At 34.3% G+C, this 27115-nt stretch overlaps 1 protein-coding gene across 1 annotated transcript; it reads left to right on the top strand.

The window, feature by feature from the left end:
- The first annotated feature begins 13472 nt into the window (after nucleotides 1-13472).
- LOC111018296 (BAG family molecular chaperone regulator 1) lies at nucleotides 13473-17709 on the top strand. The gene is made up of 4 exons (XM_088116831.1): nucleotides 13473-14055; nucleotides 14730-14986; nucleotides 15531-15677; nucleotides 17296-17709. The coding sequence occupies exons 1-4, from the start codon at nucleotides 13839-13841 to the stop codon at nucleotides 17509-17511; spliced, it is 837 nt and encodes a 278-aa protein (XP_087972957.1). The 5' UTR covers nucleotides 13473-13838; the 3' UTR covers nucleotides 17512-17709.
- The last annotated feature ends 9406 nt before the right edge of the window (nucleotides 17710-27115 follow it).

Genomic DNA, 27115 nt, shown 5'->3' with positions numbered 1-27115 from the left:
AATCAAGAGGTTAAGTAGTGAATGAAATATTTTGAAAAAAATAAAACTCAAGCATCTCATCAACTTCTTGAAATCAAAAGCAAAGACTCAACACTCTCATAGGATTTCACTCAAATCTCTCAACATATTTTCAAGGTGTTTTAACTCTCAGAATCAGAACAAAGCATATTATTACCATAAGCTTGCAAGTGAATCAAATCTCCCCTCTCAAATATGAATTGAATGCACAAAATCAAAGGGACTTTGATAAAGGTTGTAATGGGGCTTAGGTAAAGGTGAGATAAAAGGAATTTAAGAGGCTCAAAGTCAAGACAAAGGAGATATTAGGTTGCATGCTAACTACATGACGTGCTGAAGCCAATGAACAATGAATACAATACATCATTGAACACTAACACTCCTAAAGAAACACAAGAATTATTGCTCCTTGGAAGATAATTCTCCAAATGTTTTCTCTACATTACTCAACGAAGAAGAGAGAATACGCTTATGAAACTTTTTTTTTGTGTAGGAAAAAAAAATATTCGCGGACGCGTGGAAGCGCCATGGCGCATTCAAGGGCGCTATAGCGCTCTGCAGCGCCTGGCCCAACAGAATTTCCCGAGAGTAGAGCGCCATGGCGCTGTAGCGATTTCTGGGTTTTTAAACCCAGATTTCGGCCCAACGTTTCCAACCGTTTTCGAAAACCCTAAGTGCCACAGCGCTCTTCCGCCTCTCTCCTTCTATTTTTGCTCGATTTTTCTTCGATTTTCCTCCATCTTAGGCTGATTTCATCCTCAATTCACGGTTTCTACCCTCTATTTTAGGATTGCGTGTTCTTTTTGAGCGATTTTGGGCGTTCAAGTTGTGGGTTTTTGTCAAATCCACACGTTCTTCCCAACCAAGTAAGATTCTGTTGTTTTGGGCCGATATACACAGTGATATTTGGCTGTTGTTGTATTTATTGAGATTATCCACTTAGGTTGAAACATTTTGAAGCGTTAGTACTTTTCTAGAGCGTGTTGTCGTATTGTTGTGTTTGTACTGTTATGGCTCCAAAACGAGCACGTGGTGCCTCCTCTTCTAGTTCATATGATAGAAAATAATTTATTAATGAGGAGGCATCCACTTGGTTCTCTACTGTAGCGGCCCATAAAAGTCTTATTCAGGAACGTGACCTATTGCATGATGAGGTCCACCAACAGAGCATGTATGAGAATATTGTTTCTAGAAGGTGGGTCAATTTTGTTCAGCAACCCAATGTCGCCATGGTCCCCCTTGTTCGTGAATTTTATGCTAATATCCAGAAGAGGTCCAATATTTCTTTTGTTCGGGGAAGGAGCGTGGCTTTCGACAGTATCTCTATCAATGAATTTTTTGAGCTTCCCAATTTTGATCGGGACGACTATAATCGGTATGCTAGTGAGGAGCTTGATATGGATCAGATCCTTCGTAGTTTATGCCGCCTGAATGCAGAATGGAAAATGCGGCACGGTGAAGCCATTACCTTCAAATCTGCAGATCTGAGTGTTCACAATAAAGTTTGGCACAATTTTATTTGTTCAAAGCTACTCCCAGTGACCCACATGAGCGACGTCACTAAAGAACGAGCCATATTGCTATACGCCATTGTTACAGGTAAGTCTATTGATGTTGGGCGGATTATCAAACAGAGCATTAAGCATGCAAGACGCGGTACCACAACCGACGGCCTTCCCCATCCCATGTTGATAACCGGCCTCTGTAAGAAGGTTGGTGTTGTTTGCGACCCCACGGAGACATTGCTGGGTCCCAAAAGTGTGATGGACAAATATTACATTTTGTCTATCCGTGGGTGGGAGCCCCTTATGGAGATTGAAGGCCCTGCGGAAGAACAACCAAAAGTCCATGCCGACCCACCTCCACAGCAGCGCGCTCCCCGACCACTTGAGGAGGAAGTTCACCATCTTTCACGCAAGTTCTATCGTTTTCAGGTGAACCAGAGGCTGCAATTTGACTATCTTGTTCAATGCTTTCAGGCTCAACAATCATCGCAACCTCTTCCGAGGACCAGTGACTCTACGTCGTCATTCAGGGCAGTTTCCTTCTACTCCCTCATATTTTGTTCGGACTGTTATTTTTAATTTGATTGCATTGTTTTTTTTCTTTACATTGGGACAATGTAACATTTAAGTTTGGGGGTAGTGGAATCTGGTCTGTAATAATTATTTTTGGATGATAGGTTTACTCTGATTCATATATGCTGATCTCCTTTTTGAAACCTTGAATTCTGATTAATATCCTTGAAATTTTGGTGGGTTATGAATGCATTTTTTGAGTGGTTTCCTTATGCATGAAAGAGTTAAGTGTGAATGTTGTTGTTTTCCTTCTTGAAAATTTTATGATGGTTTCTCGTCGGATTATTGAATGAAAATTGCCATTGACTTGACACTATTTACATACACAGCGAGCTTTTGAGCCTTAGAGCAATCCATTACATCTTGCTCAATTTTCATTCTTGTGTGTGATCGAACTTGGCATATTAATTCTAGAACTTGCTGGTGAATGCATTTTGTGACCACTTGTTTGAATTGGTGTCTTAAGTTTATGGTAATAATATGCTTTGTTCTGATTCTGAGAGTTAAAATACCTTGAAAATATGTTGAGAGATTTGAGTGAAATCCTATGAAAGTGTTGAGTCTTTGCTGTTGATTTCAAGAAGTTGATGAGATGCTTGAGTTTTATTTTTTTCAAAATATTTCGTTCACTACTTAACCTCTTGATTGTCATATGGAATGATCTCGTAGGATGTATGATTGACTTACCGATTTTTTTTTTTAGCTTAAAAGGTTGAAAGGGTTTAGAAAAGGGAGTCAACATATTGAGTTGCGAGATGTTCAGGGATGAGCGTGCTTTAGGTGTCAGTTGTCTGCTTGGCTTTAATGGTCATTAACTAGTTTTGTTTGCTCGAGGACAAGCAAAAAAGCTAAGTTTGGGGGTATTTTGATAGTATACTTTATACACCACATTTCACATGATATTCAGGTAGAAATTATTTAACAATTTTCGGTCATTTGTGGCTTATTTACGTGCATAACTGATGTTTTTATAGGATCAAGCTATTAGAAAGAATTGAAGCATAAGCGATCAATTGAGGGAAACTAGAACGAAAAAGAGGAGCTTGATGAAACCACATCGGCACCGCAGCGCCATCATTTAGTGCCATGGCACGCCTGCAGGTTAGAATTGGTAGCAAAATCCCGAAGAAGCAGCGCTAGTACACAGCGCCATGGCGCCCTGCAGACGAAACTTGGGCTCTTTTCCTCGATGATAGCGCCGCAGCACTGTATTGTAGCACCATGGCGCTACGAACTTGCATGTCCATCACAAATCTGGGACGGCGCCATGGCGCTGTAGCGATGCCCTAACTTAAGAGAAAGATGAGTGTGTCGTTTTAAGCACTTTTGGGGGATTCTCACATGGGGGTAATGGATTTTGTAGAGGATGGGCTCGAGGTTTGAGGCAAGAAGGCTGAGGAGAAGATTTTCGAGGGCTCGTGATCGAGGAGATTGAGTCGGGGACGGTCAATCGACACTACGACTTTAGTTTCTCTCATTTCCCTTATCTTTTTTAGATTTATTATGAAATTCTTTGTGGGATTTTATTGTATTTTCGTGAACATGAGTAGCGAATCTTCTTGTTCTAGGGATTGACATAGCCGTTGGATTTATTAACATTTATCTTAATTGATTTGTTTTTAATCTATTTATGCATTTATTTGCTTAATGCTTTTAATCTCTTGATCATGGATTAATTGTTGCTAAATCTGAATCTTATGCTCGGGATAGGTGGTTTAGTTTGGAACCTGAATGCATGACTGAGGTAGTTCTAAGATCGGGAGATTTAGAATTATCTTAGAGGTTGTTAAAAGATTAAGACTTAAGGCCCTGCTTGTTAATGAAACTAGATAGGGATATTGGTTTCTTAATAAGTGGAAGAATTAATTGTGCTCGGGAGAGACTTTTATGATTCTTTATTTCTTGACTTATAGATTAATTGCATACTCAATCTCGGCAGGTTTAATTTGTCCGCTTGTAGATTCAATTGGTGAAATCATTTCCCTAGGACCCGTTCTCCATAAGAATTTTCTTAGAGTCTTTTTATTCACTTTGTTATTTTATCTTTTGTGTGTCAAAAGAAATTCCTGATTGTTTCTCTAGATAAAATTGGACATTAATATTGGTAGTACTTGAGTGACTAGAAACCCAATCCAGTGGACGATCTTGGTAATTACTTACCACCTTTATTAAAACTTGACCCGTACACTTGCGGTAAACAATTTCTGCTACACGTGTCAGACAATATTTTCATAGAAAACTACACTTTGAAATTGAAGAATTGAAAGAGAGGTCATTTACATTAAAAAAGGGAACTGTAACAATATTCTCATAAAGAACTACAATTGGAAGCCAAAATTAAAAAGGGAGCCTTATATTAAAAAAGTGGGTTGCAGAAACATGATCGTTAGGAACTATTTTGAAGTTAAAGGCAAGAAAGAAAATTTTTATCAAAGATTTTAAGCTAATCTCAAAGAATGGGCGAGGTAGATGAGAATGGGGAGTTACGCAACCAATTCTCAAAGTTATTTGTCGAAAGAAATTGGATGACTACTACTCTTCTATATATTTGATTGTAATCTCTTACCCAAATCTTCAATATATAAAAAAAATATATATCAATCCTTATTATTCCTGAGATTTGACCAAATATCCATGAACTCTTGGTTTTTTTTCTTTAAAAATGAAGCCTGCTGACTTTTAATCATCGTCAAGCTTTATTGCAAAATCATGATTTCCACCCTCCATTGCTCCTAATGTTAAATTTCTTTTCTTGAATCTAACCTTCTTGCCAGTTACAAGACTGAGTTTATGAAGCAGTTTAATCAAGCAAGATGTATAATGTTATGAATTACTTTTGATAGTTTTTTGATCTAGCCCATGAGATACATCTAAAAAAGAACCCCCACCAACCTAATATGGTTGAGAAATTACCTTGATCTCTTATTAAGTGAAGGCATTCATAAAAAATAATAAAAAAAAAAGTAAAAGCAAAAAAAAAGGAAAAAGAAAAATAGTTGACAGGATTCCTTTGATGTCAACATTACTGTTTTTATTTGCTAAATATTTGTAAATAAGAAGGATAAGAGTAGACTTAGGACAATATATTTACCAAATATAGAAAAACTTCTTGTTCTTTCAACCATATTTTCACAAATCATGCATTCACATCACTTGCATATATATTCTTCAAGAAATAAATTGTTTCCATATCACTGTTAAATATTGAAAATACATATATCATGCATTCATATAGCGCTATGCATTCGGAGTTACATTCATTAGTTGTGCCAAAGTAAATATGGATATCATGCATAAATAAATATGCATTGTGCATTCATAGTCACATTCCATTATTTGAGCTAAAACAAAAATGAGTATCATGCTTACATATTGCATCTATCTAGCTTTCAGTAGACATATACATTATTGCATCATGTAATGAAGGTTTCGTTGGTTACGAAAAATAAAAAACAGATCATATGTTGTCACACATTTTCAAGTAATAAAAATAAATAAAAGGGAACATCATTTCTCATTAGTGACATTGGGGCAATGCACATTTGTAGATGCACTCGTCATTCTTGTAAACATCATTTGCGATAAGTACTGCATACTACCATTGGAAGTTCGCACTTGCATGAACAAGTGATTTTTGTTAGTCTTATCGTCATGCGTCAAGTGTAAATCTCATACATTTAGGGAAGTTTAGGAGGATTTCTAATCCTTATAAGATGGAAAATTGCATTTTAATATGTTGAAGCTCGTTTTCTACCTCACACGTGACACATCCTAATTGGAAGAGAAAAACACGTTCGACTGTCTACCGAGTCGACGCCCGTTATTTGGTTTGGTTCCTATTATTTGTTTGAACCGACCTAGATGTGTCTTGCTCAGCCACATATTCCGAAAAACTCCACGACAGCACGACGTGATTCACGCTTACCTTAAAGAGTCGCTGAGGCCCTGTCGGGTGTCGGAGACCTTGTCTATATATAGAAATCATTTGCTTCTATCCCAAATACGCGAACACTGTATTTTGTCTCAAATACAACTTAGATTTTTCCTGACTTGGCCATCAGAATGTTTTCTCTTGCAGGTCTCCTGCTCAGCACGTTTTAACTCATCCTCAATGTCATCATTTCGTCTAAGCCGAGTTCACAAGTTTGGTCATTTTTGTGATCAAACATTTATCTTTAGTTAAATCGAACCTGATCTAAGTCGAGGTCGAAGCTTGTGTTAAAGCCAGGTCTGTTGCATTTTCTCTTTCGTTTAAATCGAACCTAATCCAAGTTGAGGTCGAAGCTTGTGTTAAAGTCATACCTATTGAATTTTCTCTTTCGGTTAAATCGAATCTGATCCAAGTTGAGGTCAACGCCTGTGTTAAAGCCAAACTTGTTCTAAAATAAGATTTCATTAAATGAATTATTTTGGAAAAAAGAGTAAAAGATTGAGTGAATAAGTTTTGTTTTAAAATAAATTGAGTTTCTTTAAATAAAGAAAATTGTTTAATAATAAATTCTTTAAAATAAAGTCTTTTTTAGAAAAGAAATAAGATTTATTACTTTAAAAGAGAAAATTAAGTTTACCTTAGGGTGTGGTAAGAGCTGTAGGTGTTGACAACTGCAATCCAAATTCGAGCCTTCATGTGCCATGAAGTTTTTTTTTTATATTTTTTATTTATCATTCTTTTTTTTAGCTCCAATGACGAAGGTTGGAATTATTCAATACTCTCGAGGTGATATCTTTTTTTATAATGACTTTTATACCACTCATAATTGTTAATTAATATTTTATCGTAAAATATGAATTAATAAATTTAAGATATTTAAAATAAAAACACAAAAATATTGTTGTGTTAGACCAAATAATATAACAGAATAATTTAAGACAAAATTTGGTAACCGTTTTTAAAACGGGTTTTGTAGGGTGCTAACATCTTCCCTACGCTTAATCGACTCCCGAACAAAAAATTTGTTTTTCGCAGATTGTTTTTAGTTTTAGGTGACCAACCACACCTTGTGGATAGTTGGTGGCGACTCTAAACCCTTATCTCGTAAGAGATCCTTCAGGGGTTGACGTCGGCCACTCCGCGTCGCGATGACGTTGCGACACATTTCACTTCTCTTTACTCATATAACGCCTAAGGCTCATGATTTATACCAAGATTTGGAATTCGGATTCGGCACCTAATTCTAGCATTCCCTTACATCCCCTATGACCAGGCTGCACCACTATCCCAAGATTGCTCCAAGCCCAACATGTTTAACTTTGGAGTTATGATTGAGCTACTGAAAAAGAAGGTACACCTTGTTAGTATAGGTAGTAACTATCAATTCTTTTAAGTCTTTCTTAATCACGCTTCCATTATTTTCAAGAACCTTCTTATTCGGATATGGTATCGATTCATTCATGTACCCCTCCTCTCTACTCGGGTGCCACAACTCATTTCTTTTTTACTACCGTTCATTACTTTTCTATTTCTTATTCATATTTTTTATTATTTAACTTTTATTATTAATTGCTTCGGTTTCACCTTTCTCTCCACACTCCCAATTATAAATCTTGAAGTTTTCTAAGTAATAATCTAAAGATTTTTATTTTTATAATTTATAAATATATATAATTGTTTTCCATCATAATTATGAATATTTATAATTTCCTTTTATTGAAAAATATATATTTATATGAATTATGATTCAATTTTATGTATATATAGTTATGTATTGATATAAAATAAATTTTGAGAATGTTAAACTTAAATAAATTAATTTTTTTTTATAAAAAATAATTACATTTCAACATTTGATTCAATTCAATTAATTAAATAGGAAAAAAAGGGGCACTTGCAATTATGACAAAAAAAAACACATTTAGCATCAACATTTAAATTTTACTAATATGGCAAACGTTTAAAACAAGTAGAGACCCAAATAATAAAATGTCAATGGATCTATCCAAAACTTGATATATCTGCAATATGTATGTGCTTATTTACCTTTAATCTATCATATTGATGAACTATAATATTTGTGTGCTCATATATCACTGACATATGTCTGATATATACTTCTGATATATCTGCTATATGTATGTGTTGATCTACCTTATTGATAGACTTTTAATCTATCATATTGATATAACTATGATATTTATGTGCTGATATAACACCAATATATGTGTGATATATACTTTTAATATGATTATCTAACTCTCATATACTTTTGATATACTTGCAATATGTAAGTGTCTTAATCTATCTTATTGATTTACCAATTATTTACTATTTATTTAACATTGGTTTACTATTGATATACCTTATGAAATAATGCTATTATTTACTATCAATTTACCACTAATATTCTATTTATTTACTAATATATCTACTAACTTCTTTTTTTTTTTTTTTAGGTTGCAACAATGATGTAAATAAGAAAAGAAAAGCTAAAATTATGTAGACAAGGTTGATGTGGACCTTACATGTTCAAAAAGACATATTAAACTAACATCAAAAGTCTTGTCTTTACAAAAGCAAAAGGCCAAGATACCACCCCAGAGATATGACAATCACTAAGAAAGATGACTTAAATATTATTTCTCAAATAGAATGAAAATCTGTATGTAATACAATGTCTTTTAAATTTTTCCGTTCAAATTATAATACAATGTCTTTTAGATTTAAAACTTGAATATCTACTTCTAGTTTTTTATGTCCAATTATAATATAATTTCTTTTAGATTTTGAATGATATGACAATGAGCTTGTTTATATATATCTGCAACATGTATGTTTCTCATAAAATGAGAAATAGGAACAAGAAACAGGAAACAGAAACGTTACCAAACGAGCGCTTAATTACTCCTTACCCCAAACACAGACTTCAAAACTCCAAGTTTAATAACTCTTCAACTCGAACATAGACTAAATAACTCCAAACTAATTAACTTCTCATATTTACTCCCCATATTAAACAATTTTAGATTAAATAACTCCAAACTTAATATATCATTGTGACAAACATCCCCTAAGTGTGTTTGTTATCATCAAACATTAATTAATCAACCTATATTAAGGTTAAAAAAGCCAACATTCTTGTGAAGGAGCGACAACTGTTAAAGGAAAAAGAGATTGACTGATGTATGGTTCATCAACTAAAGAGCCACTTATCACATGACCTCTCGATGAGAATGATTCCATCATTATGAACCTATCTTTCGAGAATATGTGTTTAGTTGTAATGATCTTGCCTTAAAGATTATCAGTATTGGAACTATCAATACTGATGTATGATGTATGATCTTGCATTGAAGATTGTCAGATTGGCTGATGTATGGTTCATCGACTAAAGAGCCACTTATCACTACAATAATTTTGTGCTTTACCAATACCTTTTAAATCATCGGACAAAATAATATTGCCCGACTAAACATTGATAGTCTGGAGTTTTCCCGACGAATAATAGAAACCGTCTGGAGTAACGTATTACTTTTAACGGATTTCCAAATCGACACTTTGTTGGTGGTTTGCCGAATATCCTTCATGAGACATTGCCATTATATTCCAAAAATGCACAGTTGGGGTAAGAGTAAACATCATGATGGAAATATTAAACACTTGTGGGACGTCCCAGAAGTAGAAAACCTTGAAAATGATGAAGTAGAGTTGTTAGAGGTAAATGTGGTATTGCAGTCGATGAAACTATCACAAATAGGTCTTATTGTAGAGATGACACGAGTCCCACTATTGTTGATCGACAAGTCATTTAAGAACAACTAAATACAAGTAGACTATCAACCAAGGATGATGATTTTATAAACTACGAAGAGGAAGATATTAAAGATTCTAATGCTAATAGTTCAGAAACTTTAGAAGCGAATGACTTTGAAAGTGATTAAATACATAGCGTGAATAAGTATTTACTTTTGCAATGTTTTTATGTTTTGATAATGTTTGTAATATGTTTTCATAGGTATGATTCCAACTACTAAAAGCTTGGCAGACAATATATTCAAGGAGGGGCAACGACCGGAAAAGTTGGGAGACGAATCCCAAGACATCCCTTCCAGTTAGTATACTTCAACATTTTGTTTTGGTTCCTATTTATCATCCATACTTAACTATATTACTTTTTCAGGTACCACTACTCCTACTAAGGGAAGAGATGTAACTCTGGAATTGGACAGGGAAATGGCGGAGATGGGAAAATCGACATTATAATAGATGAGGCCCTAAGGAAGCCAATATGCAAGAATACTACACATATGTCAAATTCTATTGGGTCCATAGTCCGAGAGAATTTTGACCCATTGAAGTACACCTATTGGAAGCAGGCACCAAAGGTCGATAGGATAAAAGCTAGAGATTTCGTACTGGTAAGTTATTTATTTTCATATGTTAAAATGATATAACATAAATTTACTCCATACACTTTGTTTTTGTAGAATTGGTTCAAATTGAACGTATCACACGAAGCAATAAGAAAGTATGTTTATAATGAGCTACAATCAATGTTTAAGGAGTACCAAGGCAGATTTACATGTCCATTAAAAAAAGTGGACCTCTTGAGGTAGCTTGTGAGAAGTCTCATGTATGACTTGAGAAGCTGGATGACTAGTATCAAATGGGTACAGAAATATTTTTTCCTTCTTACAACTTCTTTAGATTCATTGCTAATCGCCCATTGCAAAATTTTATCAGAGCAAGTTAGAGAAGTCAAAGAAGAGCAGGGCGGAGCTCCCCTACAACCATCAGGCAACCCAAACTAGTATTTATATGTCGTTCGTACTTACACGTATCACGACTAACTATTTTAAATGACTTATTTAATTAATGTCAAATGTAGAAAGAACACCAGAGCGTCGAGATCGGCCCCATATAAATGTTTAAGGAGATGAGGCATCATCCAAATAATGGTTGGTAGATCCTGAAGCATAAACGACCTATGTAAGTTTTATTTCCTCGATTTTGCTTAGAGAGTACCTGATATTAAAATATTATGACGGAAATGCACAATTGGCATAAAAGTAACAGTTTCTTAGCAAGAAAGTTGTTTTTTTAAGATGCAAATGAAGGGGATGTAAATCCTAGAGCGGAAGCAGTAGAACGCATTCTTGAATTTCTTTTGAAATTTAAAACACATAAAAATTTAAAACAGGGAAGAAATGTTGGATTTTAGCTTTGAAGACTCTTTTTCATGTAATCCCGATGCAACACCAATTGATCTTCCTCGCTATGTCTCTCAGTCGAGAATTCGGATTGTTGGATCCAATTGCAACGGATCGAGAGAGTAAGAGAGTTATGAGATTTTTTTATCTTTTTTCCTTTATAGAGTTCAACCTACTGTTATATTTATAGAGAGAGAAAATCTATGATCATTAGGATATATTATCCTTTTGGATATATGATATCTTCTCTTGAATTTAGGGGAAATCCCAAGAACATCAACATATCTTCTTCTTTTTATTTAATTAATAATAAATAAATTAATTAAATTCAATTAATTAATTTAAATCTTAATATTAAATAAATAAGTAACAATTAATTATTTTTTTATTAAATATCACATATTTAATTAAAACTATATATTTGAATCATCTCTCTTGTATAACCTTTAGTTTTAATATGAATTCATATTAATTATTTGAATCCTATTCAAATATTTCTCTCATAACATATAGTTTAATTATTGAATCTTTATTAAAAAATACACTATATATGTAATGTATCATCATATACATTATATACATTCCTTGATACATGTAAATAAATTTTTAAAGAATTAGACCAATTGGTTCAATAAGAATTTATAGTGGTTGTCAGATACACACAAAACATGGCCTTGATACATATTCTCTTGTAATTAAAAGAGCTACTGTTAGATATCTAATCACGTTTGTAGCTATTCATAGCCTATTTATACATCAAATTGATGTAAAAAATAACATCTCTTAATGTCGATTTAGAGGAGGATATTTTTATGATGACCTAAAAAGCTTTGTTAATACTAATCAAGAGAATAAGGTATGCAAGCTTTAAAATTCTTTTTATAGCATCAAACAAGCTCTTAAAGTACTTTAGTATGTTTCGCTTAAAGTTATTTGGAGTTGATAGTGTGATTATAATATTTACATATATGTTGATAACATGCTTATTTTGTACAAATTTAAATGTCATTAATTAGGCAAGTTGTCTTTTATGTTCACATTATTAGCTCTCTGAAACGAAATGACTAGTCCAAATGTTACTCAATGGATGACAACAACACAAAAAGAAATAGAAGCTCTTGATAAGAATAAGACATGGAAACTTGTAACGCTACCACGAAGGGAGAATGCTAATTAGTGACAAGTACGTGTATAAGATCAAGCGTAATAACGATGATCAATTGGAGTGGTATCGTGCAAGATTGGTGGTAAAAAGATATGCTCAAAAAGGTGGTGAACTAGCCAGTAGCTCTATTTACTACTTTTAGAATAGTCTTGGCAATGTGTGTTACATTTGACTTACAACTAGAGCAGTTAGATGTTAAAAAACCGCTTTTCTCCATGCAGATCTTCAAGAAAAAATTTATATGCTTCAACTAAAAGGTTTTGAAGTAAAAGGAAAAGAAAACTTTGGTTTGGAGGTTTAACAAATCTCCTTACGATCTTAAACAGGCATTGAGGTATTGACATAAGAGATTTAATTCCTTCGTCATTAGCCTGAATACAACTGACTTAATTCATAACCTTGTGCATATTTCAAGATATTTGGTGAAAAAGACTTCATTGTCTTGTTGTTGTATGTTAACGACATATTGGTAGTAGATCCCAAGAAAGATTTTATCGAAAAATTGTGTTTGTTTTAGTCTTTATACTTTTAAAACATTCATTTTGGTATTCTTACTTTAAAAAAGTGACCAACTTGGTCTCAATATATTTGTCAAATTTTAACACAAATTTTATACACAATTGAAATCCTTGAACACAAATTTATAGCTACATTTCAAGAAATTTAATAAGTGCAATGTTACGCTGAAAATGAAAAGAAAGGTATAAAATAGTCTTCCTTCAAGAGTACGAAAACCAAAATAAATATTTCAAAATGAACAAAACTTCCCAGCAAAGAGACCAAAAAGAAAGTTTTAGAATTACAATAACAAACAGTGGGGAAAAGTTATCAAAATTCAAACATTTTTTTTAAATATACTTATGTTTTGTTGTGAATTGACAAAAATACCCTTGACGGATGAGTCTTTGGAAACCAGACAGATGCCAACTGTCTGCAGATTTTTTTAGCTGCAGAGCTGGCCTTAACATGTTCTCCTCCCAATTTCCAACTTCTGATAATTGCTTTTGCATTTTTCTTTTCTTCTCTTTTCAAATCAATTGACATTTCTCTCTCTTTAGTACATCAAAAAGCCGTTTAAAAAAAATTTACTTTCCATTCAAATCTCTAGTTATTATTCACTAATTTCCAATTACTGCCTTTTTCTTGTCTCTCTTCATTTCCCTTTTACACAGATTAGATTCTTCTCTCCTTCCACTCAAACTTGTTCGCTGGCCATTACTCTCACTTTCCCTTTTGTCTTAAATTCCCTTATTCTCTCTCTCTATAAACTTTCCAAAGCAATGAATCAAAAGAAAAAAAAAAAAACAACTGAGTCTCTTTTTGTGATTCCATGATTGAGCTTTTGGCAAACTCAAAAGATTCTTCCTTCCCCTTCTGGGTTTCCTCTTTCCCTTGTGTTTCTCAATAAAATAGAGAGAAAAAAAAAGGGAAAAATGAAGGCAGCAGCAACAAAGGCAGAGGTTAGCAAAATGGTTTCAAGTGAGAAAATGCAGCAGAGAGAGAGAGTTTCAGAGTTGGAAATTAGGCCAGGAGGAATGCTGGTTCAAATGAGGGATTTTGATCAAAGTCTCTCAATTCCCACCATTAAAGTCAAGGTCAAATATGGCTCTTCTTACCATCATATTCAAATCAGCTCTCATTCAAGCTTTGGTAAACCACACCTTTCTTCTTATAGTTCTATTCAATCTCTCAAATGCTTGGGATTGAATGGGCAAAATCTTTGATACATATGATAGAGTTTTGGAGGTGGATTTGGGTTCTATATTGTACATGCATCTTGAAAAGTTGGGAAAAAATTTCTGGCATTTGTGTTTTGATTGATTTTGAAAGGAAAATCATTCGTGTTTGGATTCAAACGGTAGACAACATCATACTATTGTAAAAACTATAGAGAAACTCGTTGGATAGAGAAATATTGTCTTTTGAGTGTAGAATCCAGAAGTGTATATAAGTCCAAGTAGATGTTATCATGCCGTTGTAAAGATATAGAAAGAGTCATTAGCGTTATGGGGTAAAATAAATTGACTTTTCGGTAGAATCCAAAAAGTAAAATCATCCGAGTACACATGTTTAAAGTGGACAATATCATATTATTGTAAAAATCTAGAAAGACAGCTTGTTGTTGTTGCAATTAGATGAAGAAATTGTCTTTTGAGTGGTCTGAAAAGCAAAATCATTCGGGTTTATGTCCACGTATCGTACTACATATTGTAGTAATAGTTGGATGAATTTGATGTTGTTGGGCAATTTTGGTACAAATAGGATGGAGAATAGGGATTAAAGGGTGCTGTGAAATAAATCAAAATATGCATAATTTTTGACAGGTGAATTGAAGAAGTTGTTGGCAGAACCAACTGGGTTCCACCCAGAAGAGCAAAAGCTAATATACAAAAAGAAAGAGAGGGATTCAAAGGCCTATCTAGATGTGGCAAGAGTCAAAGATGGCTCCAAAATTGTGTTGGTTGAAGACACTTTAAGCAGGGAAAGAAGATGCATTCAAATGCTAAAGAATGCTAATTTTGAAAAGTCTTCTAAGTTGCTAAAACAAGTGAACTTTGAAGTCAATAAGCTCTTTCAAGAGGTAATATGCAAGTTTTCTCCGGTTCAAGTACTATTTTGATTCGTGTACTTTCAATTTTAGTTTATTTTGGTCTTTATAGCTAAGGTCTATTTTTATTCTTATACTTTCAACTTTTATTATTTTCATTTTCATTATTTACTTTCAAAACATTTGCTTTTATTCTTTTCCTTTTAATATGGATCATTTTGGTCATTTCATTTTCATTTCTATCTCATTTCTTTCAATTACAACTTTAATATAACACTTTCTCTCACTAAATTTTTGAAACATTTTGGTCACTAAATTGTATTAAAATTTGTGTTAAAATTTTGTAAATAAGACCAAAATTATCACTTTTTAAAAGCATGTGGATCAACATGAACAAAATACAAAGATCAAACCAACTTTTTGAAAGTACAGGACCAAAATAAACTAAAGTTAAAAATACAAGAGTACAGGATTTAAACCTTTTTTTCCTTTTACTATTTTCCATTTCTTTGGAGGGTTGAAATTTTTTCATGGGTTTTCAAAAGGGGGTTTTTTTTTTTTCAATAATTTTGGATAGGTGGGATGTCTTGAAGTGAGAGCTTGTAACGAAGGGAGAGTTTCAGAAAAGGAAGTGGAGAATTTGACTGAAATGCTTATGAGAAAACTGATTGAATTGGATGAAATTGATGCTGTGGGAGACCTGAGATTGCAGAGAAGAGAACAGGTAATGAAACATTGACTCCATTTCATGTTCATTTTCTAGGCATTTCATAAGCTAATATACAAAACTAACGGTAATTTTGAAAAAGTGACCAATTTGACCCCTATTTACAAATTTTTGATAAATATTATATACACAATGAAAATTCATTAATACAAGTTTATGGTTACATTTCAAATAATTCAGTAACATGTTAACATTATGATCGAAATAAATGAGATAAAAATAAAAATAAATTACTAAAATGATCACGTTTTTAAAGTACAATGATCAAAATAAATGTTTTGAAAGTATATAAATTAAAATGAACAAAAATTAAAAATATAGAGACAAAAAATAAAGTATATTTCCAAAGTATAGGTGTCAAAATGAACAAAAAAAAATGTGAAACACAGGGATGAAAATAATATTTAAACCTATTTTTATGTTTTGTTTTTTAAAAAATATAATAACAATTAGTTTTCACTTTTTTAATTACTTTTTAAAATCTTGGCAAATTTCGGAACCAAAAACAGATATTTGAATATATTTTTTCCATAATAAAAAATAAAAAAGCTTAAATTTTGACTAAGATTTTTAAAGAATTTTTAAGACTAAATTACAAAATAAAGAAAATTAACTACAAGTATACTTTTTAAGAATACAAATAAATAAAAAAATAATAAAAAAACACACAAACACAAAAACAAAAAAACAAAAAACAAAAAAGAAATAAATCCCAAAATAAAATCATAATCAAATGGATTTTTTTTTTAAATTTGTTTTGTTTCTTATTCTTACAAGTAAGACAAAAATCTGTCTAGTCATTTCTTATTCTGTCTCCTCTTTACTAAAACTAATAGAATATACATATGTTTGGTAGAAATTCTTTCACTTTCTAATTTTTGTAAAGAAATAAAAACCTTACTTAAAAATCAATTTTATTAAAAAAAAGAAATATAGATAATTGAATGTTCTTTTAAAATCGGTTGAAATATTAGTTTGGGTACTATAGTTTCAAAATTTTATTTTTGCCTCTATACTTTTAAAAGATTTGTTTTATACTCTGTAACTTTTAGAAAGCGATCATTTTTATCCATTCATTTTAGTTTTCAATTTTATTTTTTCTATCACAATTTCAACACAACACCAAACTCAATATATTTCTTGAAATATAATAACCATGACTTTATATTAAAGAGTTTTCGATATGTATAGAATTTATGTTGAAATTTTGAAAATATGGACGAAAATAGACACTTTCCAAGAGTATAGATGCTAAAATGAACATTTCGAAAATATATGAACTAAAATGAACTAAAGTTAAAACTATAGAGACCAAAATGAACCAAAATTAAAAGTACATAGAACAAAATAGTATTTTAACCTTTAACCTTTCGATTTCATTTCTTACCTACAATTGTGAACCAAAATTAAACGAATTAGTTATTTGAACTATTAAAAGAAAAAGAAATAAGATACCAAAATTTGTCTATGGAATTGGTTGACAATTTTAATAATCTTCTGGAAAAAAAACACACACACAGAAACAAACACACTTCTCATACATTTATAATCACAAATTTTGATAATTTTATCTTCTTTTCTTTTCTTTTTTTTTCTTTTGTTTTAATTGAGAAAGGTGAGGGAAGTTCAAAAGAAAATTGAAACTCTTGATATGATGAAGCTGCAATACATTGAAGGAAACTCAAATGGTGTTATTTCCACCAAAAAGGGAAAGCAGAGTTTGGAGCCAAAGCAGAAGCAGAGGCAGAAGGGTGTGAGAATATTGAAGGAAGAAGCACTAAGGAATTCTGAATCAGTGGTAGTCACAACAAAATGGGAAACTTTTGATTAGCAATATATATCATCATCACATTTAAAAATAAAAAAAAAAGTAATATGTAAATTATTAATTAAATCATACAAAACTTAATACATAAAGAGAGCTAAAATATATACTTTCTTTTGCTTATTATTATTTTAGAGAAATTCGTGTGGTATATGTTTCCAAGAAACGTTTGATTCTTAGTAGATCGCATATACTTCGAGTACATACTGTAGGGTTAACGTAATATTTGTATTCTTTTTTCGAATTCAACATGTAGGTGGAGATTCGAACTACCTCTAATCTTCTTGTCGATGATATATTTTCATTAGTTGAGCTAGATTTAAATGAGTACATTTGTTAATTCAATCTGTAGAAAGAGTTTCAAATACAGCATATATGGGGTTATATACCTATTTTAAGATGACATCTAATAATTTACCACTTTAATTTTAATATGGATTGCTCGATAGCTCAAGAGTCAAACACTCTACAAGATAGAATAATCAAACTTACTTGGATGTTCATGCAACTAAAAAGACGTGAAATTACAAAGGCTCAAGAAGTTCTCTTGATTAACTTGAACGGTGGAAAAGTTCAAAAGCTAAATTAATTAAAAAAAAACTAATAATCTACCGAACAACTTAATGACAAGAATTTTAGATAACCTCTGACTAAACCTAAATGCCAAAACTGCATAGAAAATATTTTTAAATAAAATTGTATCATAATTTGAAGTCTTGCGCTATTCATATCATGTTCTTCCAATACATACACCATCAAATTTATGTGTACGGGGTAGTATTTTAAATGAAGTAATTCATTTGATCTTATTTATGAACAAATGTTTGTTTGATCACGAAAATGATCAAGGGACTTTTCAAACTCAACGAAATGAAACATCTGAGTAGCTAAAGGAAGGGAAATCAACCGAGACCTCGTTAGTTATCCGACCCAACCCCAGAGTTTCGAATGGCCGGCATGCTTTGGATGGTAGAACGGGGAGAGGGCGAGTCGTGCCCATTCTCTCTCTAGGCACAAGTAGGAACATCAAAATGAAAGACCGAGCGCCATATGTACTGAGATTGTTCAAGAGACATGGTCCAAGCTCGGGGAAGAAATCAATGCAAATTCAAAAGAGCTCGTAATTAGAAAGAGGGGGCTTTAAGTTCTTAGGAAGAGCCGTACGAGGTAGCTCACGTACGGTTCGGGAGCCGAGCGGTGCCATTTAGCTGTTGGAGTACGAGCATTAGGAGATTAGGACTCAGGTCATGGCATTAGAAGATTAGGAAAATGCTCTTTTGAACGAATCTTATGAATAATCGGAATGCTTTCAATGGCCATAAGTGGAATGCAGCTGTTGCACCAAACGTTGGTGGTTGTTTCTCCTGTGGTTGCTCACCCTCCGAATCTTCTGACCGCGTCTCGATCACAAAGCTCGAACTTCAGATACCAATGTATGAAGGACCTGCAAAATAGAGTTAGCACTTCGACACTCAAGTCAGTACACTGATCTATACTCGAGAGAGAAAATAGTTTTATGTACCTGGCGTGAGAAACGAGGATCTCTATTTATAGAGGTTAGTGTTTGCTTCCTCACAACTAGGCGAAAATTGGTGCAAGTATACACCAAAACAATCCGTTGTAGTATAAAAACAAGGTCGTCTCCATAGGGATTACAATTTTACTTGAAATAGTAAATAAGAATACCAAAAAGTAAAATAAAAAATAATTTGTTTAGAGTGGTATGGATGCTGTAACAGTAAAATGAGCAAGAATAGAAATATTTTACGATTTTGCTTTAGAGCATCCGAAAACGGAAAACAACAGAAAAAGCGAAAAAGATATGTTATGAAGGTAAATCGAGGGAGAATCACTCAAATGCTCTCACTCACGTCTAGCTATGCTCTAGTAAACTCAAGATACTGAATGCCCAAACCGACATGGCTCTCTCCCAAGATACCCAAACATGTTTAACCCCAACTCCCGTTGTAGACTAAACAAGCAATACGAACAGTTTATAGGCACGAAAGGGTGAGTTTCATCCTGAGTACTCACCATTCTACTTCAAATAGAGAAATCTTACGCAAATAGAGGCAAACACGCAACACAAGGACTTTCTCAAGCCTCAAGTGAGCATAGCAAACCAATAATGTTGGCAAAACAAAATCAGTACGATGAAAGAATAAAAACACCTCTATTAAATCAGCATAAATATACATGGGTTACTAAAACATAAATAAACGAGAGCTACAGCGAGTTCACCCCCCCCCCCCCCCCCCCCGAAGGTGGGGTTTAGTTCATAACAAAAGAAAAGAGAAGAGTGGGTAGAGAAGCAATGTAGCCCATTAAGTAAGGAAGCTTCAGCAGCAGTACTGAAGATTCCTCCAGCTCAGTGAGACGCAAGGTTCGACTTCTTCTTCGTTGGCTTCTCCTCGAAATGGGTGAGGAATGTTGTCTAATTTCGTTGTCCAAATGGATTTTCTGTTCTAGGGCTCCCTGTGGCGGCTGGGCACTGTTCTTCTATTTATATCGCATTCTTAAAAATTAGGGCACCACCAGGAGGCTGTACGGACACGGTAAAACTGGTGCAAATAAATTACTGCACAGTCACACGCTCTAGAGCATCCTGAGCAGCTTCCGGCTCCAACATAAGTGCATCTTTCTGCCATGCTCCAGCAACAATTTCACAGCCTTGGAAGCACTTGGCTTGCCCTCAACAAATTCTCTAATTCTTATACAAAACAACCATAATTAAGCATAATTCATTCAAAATGAGGGAATTGAGAATTCTAACAGCTTGGGGACTTAACTGAATGATTTCTTTTTTTTTCATGGTCTTTTGATTAGGACTCTCATATTTACACACCAAAATTGCATGGTCTTTTGATTAGGACTTTCATATTTACACACCAAAATTGCCCAAATTATACCACAAAACACTCTCTTTTAGAGAGTTATTAGTTAGCTTCTAAGAGGGCTTCCGATAGCGCTCCAACGGCTCTCTGACCTCAGGGAAATGCGGCGCTTTGTTGGAGAACATGTTCACGTTATCCTTGCATCTATAGGTGCTCTTCATGGTCGGCTCGTACCTGGTAAAGGTCTACTAGATAGTGGAATGTGGCTCAGCTCGACTTCCACCATTGAGTTGCTTGGACTTGTGTAAAAGAAAGGATTCATTTGACTCTTCTAATCATCATGGTGATCGAGGATCTCTGATGTCGATATGTGACATGTGATAATTCCATCCAACAATATTGATTTATATTATCCCCTACAACATTCTAACAACATTGATGTTATACCACACATAATGAGAACATAAAACTACTTTCGTAATACACACAAAATATATTGTTGTTGATGTAGAAATTTGGCTTGACCTATTAACCAAATATTTCACCACAAGGACTCGAAGTTGACCTGCAAAACAAAGAACATTATACACTGGTGTAGTGCTAGCCACACACTCTCCGATGTTTAAGTTAGAATTGGAGGTTGAAAGTTGAATATAGTTAAGACTAAAGTTACTGTGCGTAACCTTACAATTGAGCTTTTCCTCCTATTTATAGAAGTTGAATCCTTGTATTCCTAGGAAACCTATCCCTTTGTGCTTCCATACCTTGTTGTGGGTCGGATATCACATTGAAGGGTCTTTGGCTTGTTGTGTGGAGCTTTATCAAGCCACCTATGGTCGGTCCCATTTTTAAGAGCGTTAGACGGTCACCATCATAGATCTTAGCCGGTAGCCAAGAACTAGTCGGCGCCAACCCATGGTCATTGTTCGGGTGGCCCACCTTCTGTGAGTCAGGTCTATGCACTCCGGCGAAGGTTCTGGGTTTGGGCTTCTCTCATCTTGGACCCATTTTGGATTTCTTACCTAGCTTCATCATGTTTGACTTTAATTATCTATCCATGACAATTGTCTCCACTCATTAGGTAGGGATTTCATTAGAAATGTGTTCCCTACCTTGAGAATATATTTATCCTAATGGGCTTCAAGTGTAGATTTCTCAAAGTTGTAGCAAGAAGTTCGAGTAGATTGGCAAGAAGATCCAAAAATGTTTCTTAAAGAAAAGAAGAAGTTAATAATTACGAGATTCATGGCTGACCATATCATCTTTTCTTATTCTGTCAGTCTGGTCCATGCTTCAAATTAGTGGTTCGCCGGTGTGGACCACTAGTTCGAGAACTTCTTGGTCCGAGAACTTTTTTTTTTTTTTTTTTGCTTTCCTTGGCCTATATAAGGCATCTTCCATCTTTCTTGTTTACAAACATTGGTTTAGTCATTTTTCTTTGCTTCATCATTCTTATTTCTTCCATAAGAAAATGTGTTTTTTCCACTCTCTTTCTTTAGTTCTATGAACTGGGATTATAGTCACTTTCATGTTGGATGGACCACCTCAGATGATGAGGCTTCTTCTGATCCATCCTCTGAGTCCGGCACACACCAACTTGCTTGGTTCGATCGTTCTGTCGTAACCGATGATGACTTGCATCAACTTAGTAAAAAGTATGGTATTCTGAAAACAGTCAGTCTTAGGGTTCCTCAACCCGGTGAAAGTATCGATAGGCCTCTTTTGGGAGAAGTTGTATCTTATTTAGCCATGTTTAGATTTTGTGTTCGCTTGTGATGTGATCATAATTGGCCAAGAACTCCAAGAATCAAACTACATCAACAAGGAGGAGGATCAAAGGGACAGACTGATAACTCACCAAAAGAGAGTTATTTGTGTATAAATTTCATATAAGATAGCTAAAGATAGTCTCATCTGCACCCCGTATTCACTGAGTTTGTGCTTAAAAGATCACAGAAATTAGATTCTTCCTTTATAATGCTACCATGTGTAAATGATCTAATTTTGAGTATTTTGCTGCAGCTTTGTTGCCCTAAAATCAAAAGAGGTATAAAAGCTTGCATTTGAGGGGTGCCTCCAACATTCCCCATCCCATCACTTCACTCTCACTTGAAGAAAGCTCCCAAGAAACCGTTAAAGAAGACAACAAAGAGAGAAAGACTGCTGTTATTCTTCATTTTCTTCTTCTTTTGCACTCTTTAGTGCACGGGTTGTGCATTTTCTTCTTCTCTTTTCTTGTATGGTATTGAGTAGTTAAGTTTATTTGTAAGGGGGAGGATGTTGTGAACTTATTCTTGGACTATAAACTTTGCTTTGGCTTTAATGATGATATATATACTGAGTTGAAGCTTTTTTTTAACGTTCTATTTTAATTGTGCTTGACCAATATATTGGAATATCTTCTTATTAACTCTTAGAAAATTGTAATAGGATACGTTTGGCTTCAACTCGTGCTAGATCTACTTGAGTTTAGAGTGTGGGTACTTAGGAATAAGGTTCACCTAGCAAAGTCATAAACTGTGTATATATACTGTCAAGTTTGTCTAAAAACATGAATAGCAGAAAATCTGGAAATCTGGAAAGATTTCGTATCTGTTTGGCCAGTATATCAACATCGTTAATGCTGCAACATCGTTAGAGTAGACCAGAAAAAGTCACATAAACTCTTCCCCCTTACCCTTTCAAAGATCAGTAGTTAACTTCTTGTCTGCACATTTTTCTTTAATCGATTTGATTTTGCTTGTTTCTGCCTTGTTTTTAATCAGCAAAACATGTATGCACTATTTCATTTAAATTCCAAAGCCTTTGTATTCAACCATACTTTTGCTAAGCTTATTTACTTTTCTTAAGTAAAATATTGGAGTGTTTAGTTATTAATCTCTGTGGATACGATCTTATTATCACTTGCTACAACGGTTGAGTACACTTGCAAAAATGATTCTAAACCGTACCAACACAGACCCCTTAAAAGGAGGAAGCTACGTTGGACCCATCACCAAATTTTGACAATCTTGGAGGACCAAAAGCAGCCATCAGGGGTCAAGAAGAAGAGGAAGATCGAGAAAGAACTAAGGCTAGGCGTCAAACAAGCAAGAAGGCGACCAGAGCGTGCACACCTGTACTACAGCATAGCCACGCACGCAAGCGCCCAAGCGCACTCCCAGCTAGACGCACGTATGCCCTCTCCAAGCGCTAACCTCACAGCGCCTCTACCTACCATGTTAGCTCGCGCACCTCTACGACACTAAACTCGCAAGAGGTCAGCAGCACCTCCCTCAGCTCACGCCAGCGCCATGCCGCCTGCACGCCTATGTCATGCCACCCACACACCTCCGCATGCTTGGCCCCAAGGATGGGGCGCCCCACCATGCGATGCCGCCACCTCACCCCGCCTCCCAATGGGCGCCCCATCCTTGGCCCCAAAACAAGTGACTTGTCGCCCATTCCATGGCATTTTAGGAATCTCCCTATTCCTAATTTGTTTCAAAACAATTCTGGGATTTATTTTATTTGCTTTTTAGATTTAGCAAGTATTTTGAATTTTAGGAAAGATCTTTTTTTTTTCCTTAGTTTATTTTTTATCAAAATTAGTTTAAGGAAAGGATTGCTTACTTGATTAGCAAGTTGGCAATTTAAGGGAAATATCTTTTCATTTATTTGTTTTATTTTTTATTTTTATTTTACAATTACCTTGTAAAGGTCATGGGCCTTAGCCTATAAATAGGGCTTGCTTCCCTCTTGGTATAGATATCTTGGAATTATCATTTGAATAAAATTGTGAGAGTTTTCTCTTCATTGTTGTGTGCAAACCCCCCCCCCCCCCCCCAAATATTGATTTCGCTTGTGTGGTTGAACTTAGGATCTCATATTTTACCCCTCGGAACATGCTTGTTTGATTGGTCACCAAACTTGTAGAGTGTTTCCGACCTCGAGCATAGTGAGTATTCTGTCTGCTCAAGGTAATGACTGCAAAGGTAATCCATCTAACCCTTAGTCTTTCGGGTTGAAACCACTTATACAATTGGATTCAAGTAGCTTGTGACTCGAGTATTTCATATGCTTAAGTTATCGCGTATCATTTGGTATCAGAGTTGAGACTTTAGATTGGTATGTATGTTATTTTCTTGTCTTTAAATTTCAGTCTTTGTCTTTACTTTCCTCTTATTCGAAAACCATAAAAAGATCATCCTTGTTCTTGTTCTTCCTCGTGCTACTTTTGATCTATCATTCTTGCATAAGAATTTTTTATTTCGAAAATTACTTTAAAGTGCATAAATCTTGTTTGTTTGTGTTCAGCATTCAAAAAGCATGCCAACAAATCAAGTTTAACTTTAATCCAAGTCCTGAAGCCAAAAGTTATCAAATTTTCTTCAAACCGTAGAATTTGAGAGAAACCTATAGAGAGCAAAAATCTGATAGCCGACTTTAAACCACCATAACTTTTTGCTTCAAAGTCCAAATTAAGTAAAATTGGTGTCATATGAAAGACCTCTGAGTTAACTTTCCAGAGAGATCGGAATCGATAATTTTGAATATAAGTCTGAAAGTTATCAAATTTTTAGTGAGCACTGTTTCTGGAAAAATCCAGCAGCAGCCAAGAGTCCCATGTACCAATTTTGACGATTTATATCTCACTGACCTTTTTATTGATTATAGTCAAATTAGATGCCAAACTAAAGGTATTTGAAAGAGCTTTCCATAGACATAAATATTGTAGTCATTCAAGGTCTGCAAAAAAAAGTTATCGGCGATTGAAGAGAACGTGTCCAGACAAAAACTTTCTATATTTGGAGCTGGACGATTTCGAAAAATTTCTTTGGGCAATCAAATCTCGTCCAAATCAATTTATTTTTTGCAAGTAATCCTATTACTGTTAAATCTTTACATTAAAATTATTTTGGGATTATTTTGTCAACATAGAACAACCCTAAAGAATGAGGACAGCCGCTAACATCCCCTGGGCCACCAGAGAAAGTAAATAGTGCAGCCCCAGATTTTTTTTGAGAGAGTAGCCCCTCTAAACGTCTTCAAACCCATTCGGCAACCCACATACGTTAAGTACACTCATTGTACTTTCCTTTTCCATTAGTTTGAATCTCATCTGAGCCGAATACAACATGCACCCCTCACCCAAAATCACCTTCTCTTGTCGCAAAGTCCACTGTTTTTGTTGGTAAGTTACTTTTTGTGTGTGCTTGACTACGAATTGAATTTTGTACATCTTTTTAAGTTAATTTTTGTTTTCTTAAATTTTTATTGCATAGTCTTTTCATTGTTGTGCTTTGACTTCAATTTTGCATATTGTGGTCAAGTCTTAGTCACCAAAAGCATTAGGCTCAAGGTCTTTGCATCTTGTTTTCTTAAGTATCTTTTGTCATCATTCATTTGTCCTTAACATTCAGTTGTTTCATTCTTTCCTTTGTAATATCATTTGGTATCTTTCATATCATTTGTTTCTTAGTTGTCATTGGTATCATGTATATCATTGACCCCATTTAAAAAAAAAAAGGAGAAATCTTTGCATAGTTACTCGTAGGCCTTTGCTTGCTTTGTTCAAGTGTCTATTTGCCACAAGCAACCAAGTAAGCATCTCAAGGAAAGGGTATCTACACCACACCAACATTGAGAGTAAGTCGAAAGATCAAGTGAGGTAGTGAGTGAGAGAAACTTATTTGTTATTACTAACCTTTGCTTGTGTGTAGATATGGAACCAAGAAGGGAGAGTTCACAAGGAGCCACCACCAACTTCCAAGAAGGAGTAAGTCCACATTGTAAGTATTCATTAGATGCTAGGAGATCTCTCAATGTACAATCTAGGGAAGAATCCTTGGAGGAACATAGAGATAATCTTTTTTACACTAGATACATAATAAATATCACACCTTGTAGTGTTCGTATCGATAGTGGTAGTTGCACTAATGTAATTAGCACCTATATAGTGGATAGATTGAACTTCCACACCACATCCATGTCCATATAATTTGCAAGGTTTAACTAGTAATGGTGATACAAATGTCCAAAGTCAAGTTAGAGTTTCTTTTGCAATAGGTAGGTATAAAGATGAAATTATTTGTGATGTTATACCTATGCATACTTGTGACCTTTTATTTGGAAGACCGTGGTAATATGACAAAAGGTAAAGTATGATGGTTTTCACAACAAGTACTCATTTGATAACAATGACAAGAAAACCACATTACTTCCCTTACCTCCAAACGAAGTACAAATTGACCCAAGAAAGTTTGAGGAAATAAGAAGAGAAGCCGCAACCAAGGAGGCAACCAAATTGCAAGAAGAAAATGTGAGTTCCCCAACCAAGGTGAGAAGACTGAAAGCCTCACGATAAGTTTTAATGAGCTTGAGAATAAAATGTCTTGTGATTATATTCATGATGATTCTATTATATTTGATTGCAATGACTTACATGTAGGGATGGCAACAAAACCCGCGGGACCCGATCCCCGCGGGTATCTTACCCGATCAGGTCGGGGAATCCCCGGTTTGACCGGGGACGGGGTCAAACCGGAGATCCCAATTAGGGTCCCCGGCAGGGACGGGGGAGGATTTCCCGCCCCGTGCCCGTCCCCCCCCCCCCCCTCATTTAATATTTTATTACTTTTCTATTTTTTTTATATAATAATATTATTAATTTTATAAATACTTTTTATTTTTTTAAAAAAAAACTCAAACTAATATTCTATTTAGCTACTTTTTTCCACTTTTTATACTAGTCATAACAAAAATTAATTAAAAAAATAAATTAAAACTAAAAATTA

Source organism: Momordica charantia (assembly GCF_013281855.1).
Source record: "Momordica charantia cultivar OHB3-1 chromosome 9 unlocalized genomic scaffold, Mcharantia_2.0 BLBB01000009.1, whole genome shotgun sequence".
NCBI lineage: Eukaryota > Viridiplantae > Streptophyta > Magnoliopsida > Cucurbitales > Cucurbitaceae > Momordica > Momordica charantia.
The sequence above is the reverse complement of the archived record's forward strand: the minus strand, read 5'-3'. Positions and strand labels throughout refer to the sequence as shown.

What these genes read in the sequence shown, in the direction of transcription:
- LOC111018296 (XM_088116831.1), top strand. Translation starts at nt 13,839, where the DNA reads ATGAAGGCAGCAGCAACAAAGGCAGAGGTTAGCAAAATGGTTTCAAGT. An exon ending in TCAATAAGCTCTTTCAAGAG is followed by an intron (nt 14,987 to 15,530) that starts GTAATATGCAAG and finishes AATTTTGGATAG; the next exon opens with GTGGGATGTCTTGAAGTGAG. An exon ending in GATTGCAGAGAAGAGAACAG is followed by an intron (nt 15,678 to 17,295) that starts GTAATGAAACAT and finishes TAATTGAGAAAG; the next exon opens with GTGAGGGAAGTTCAAAAGAA.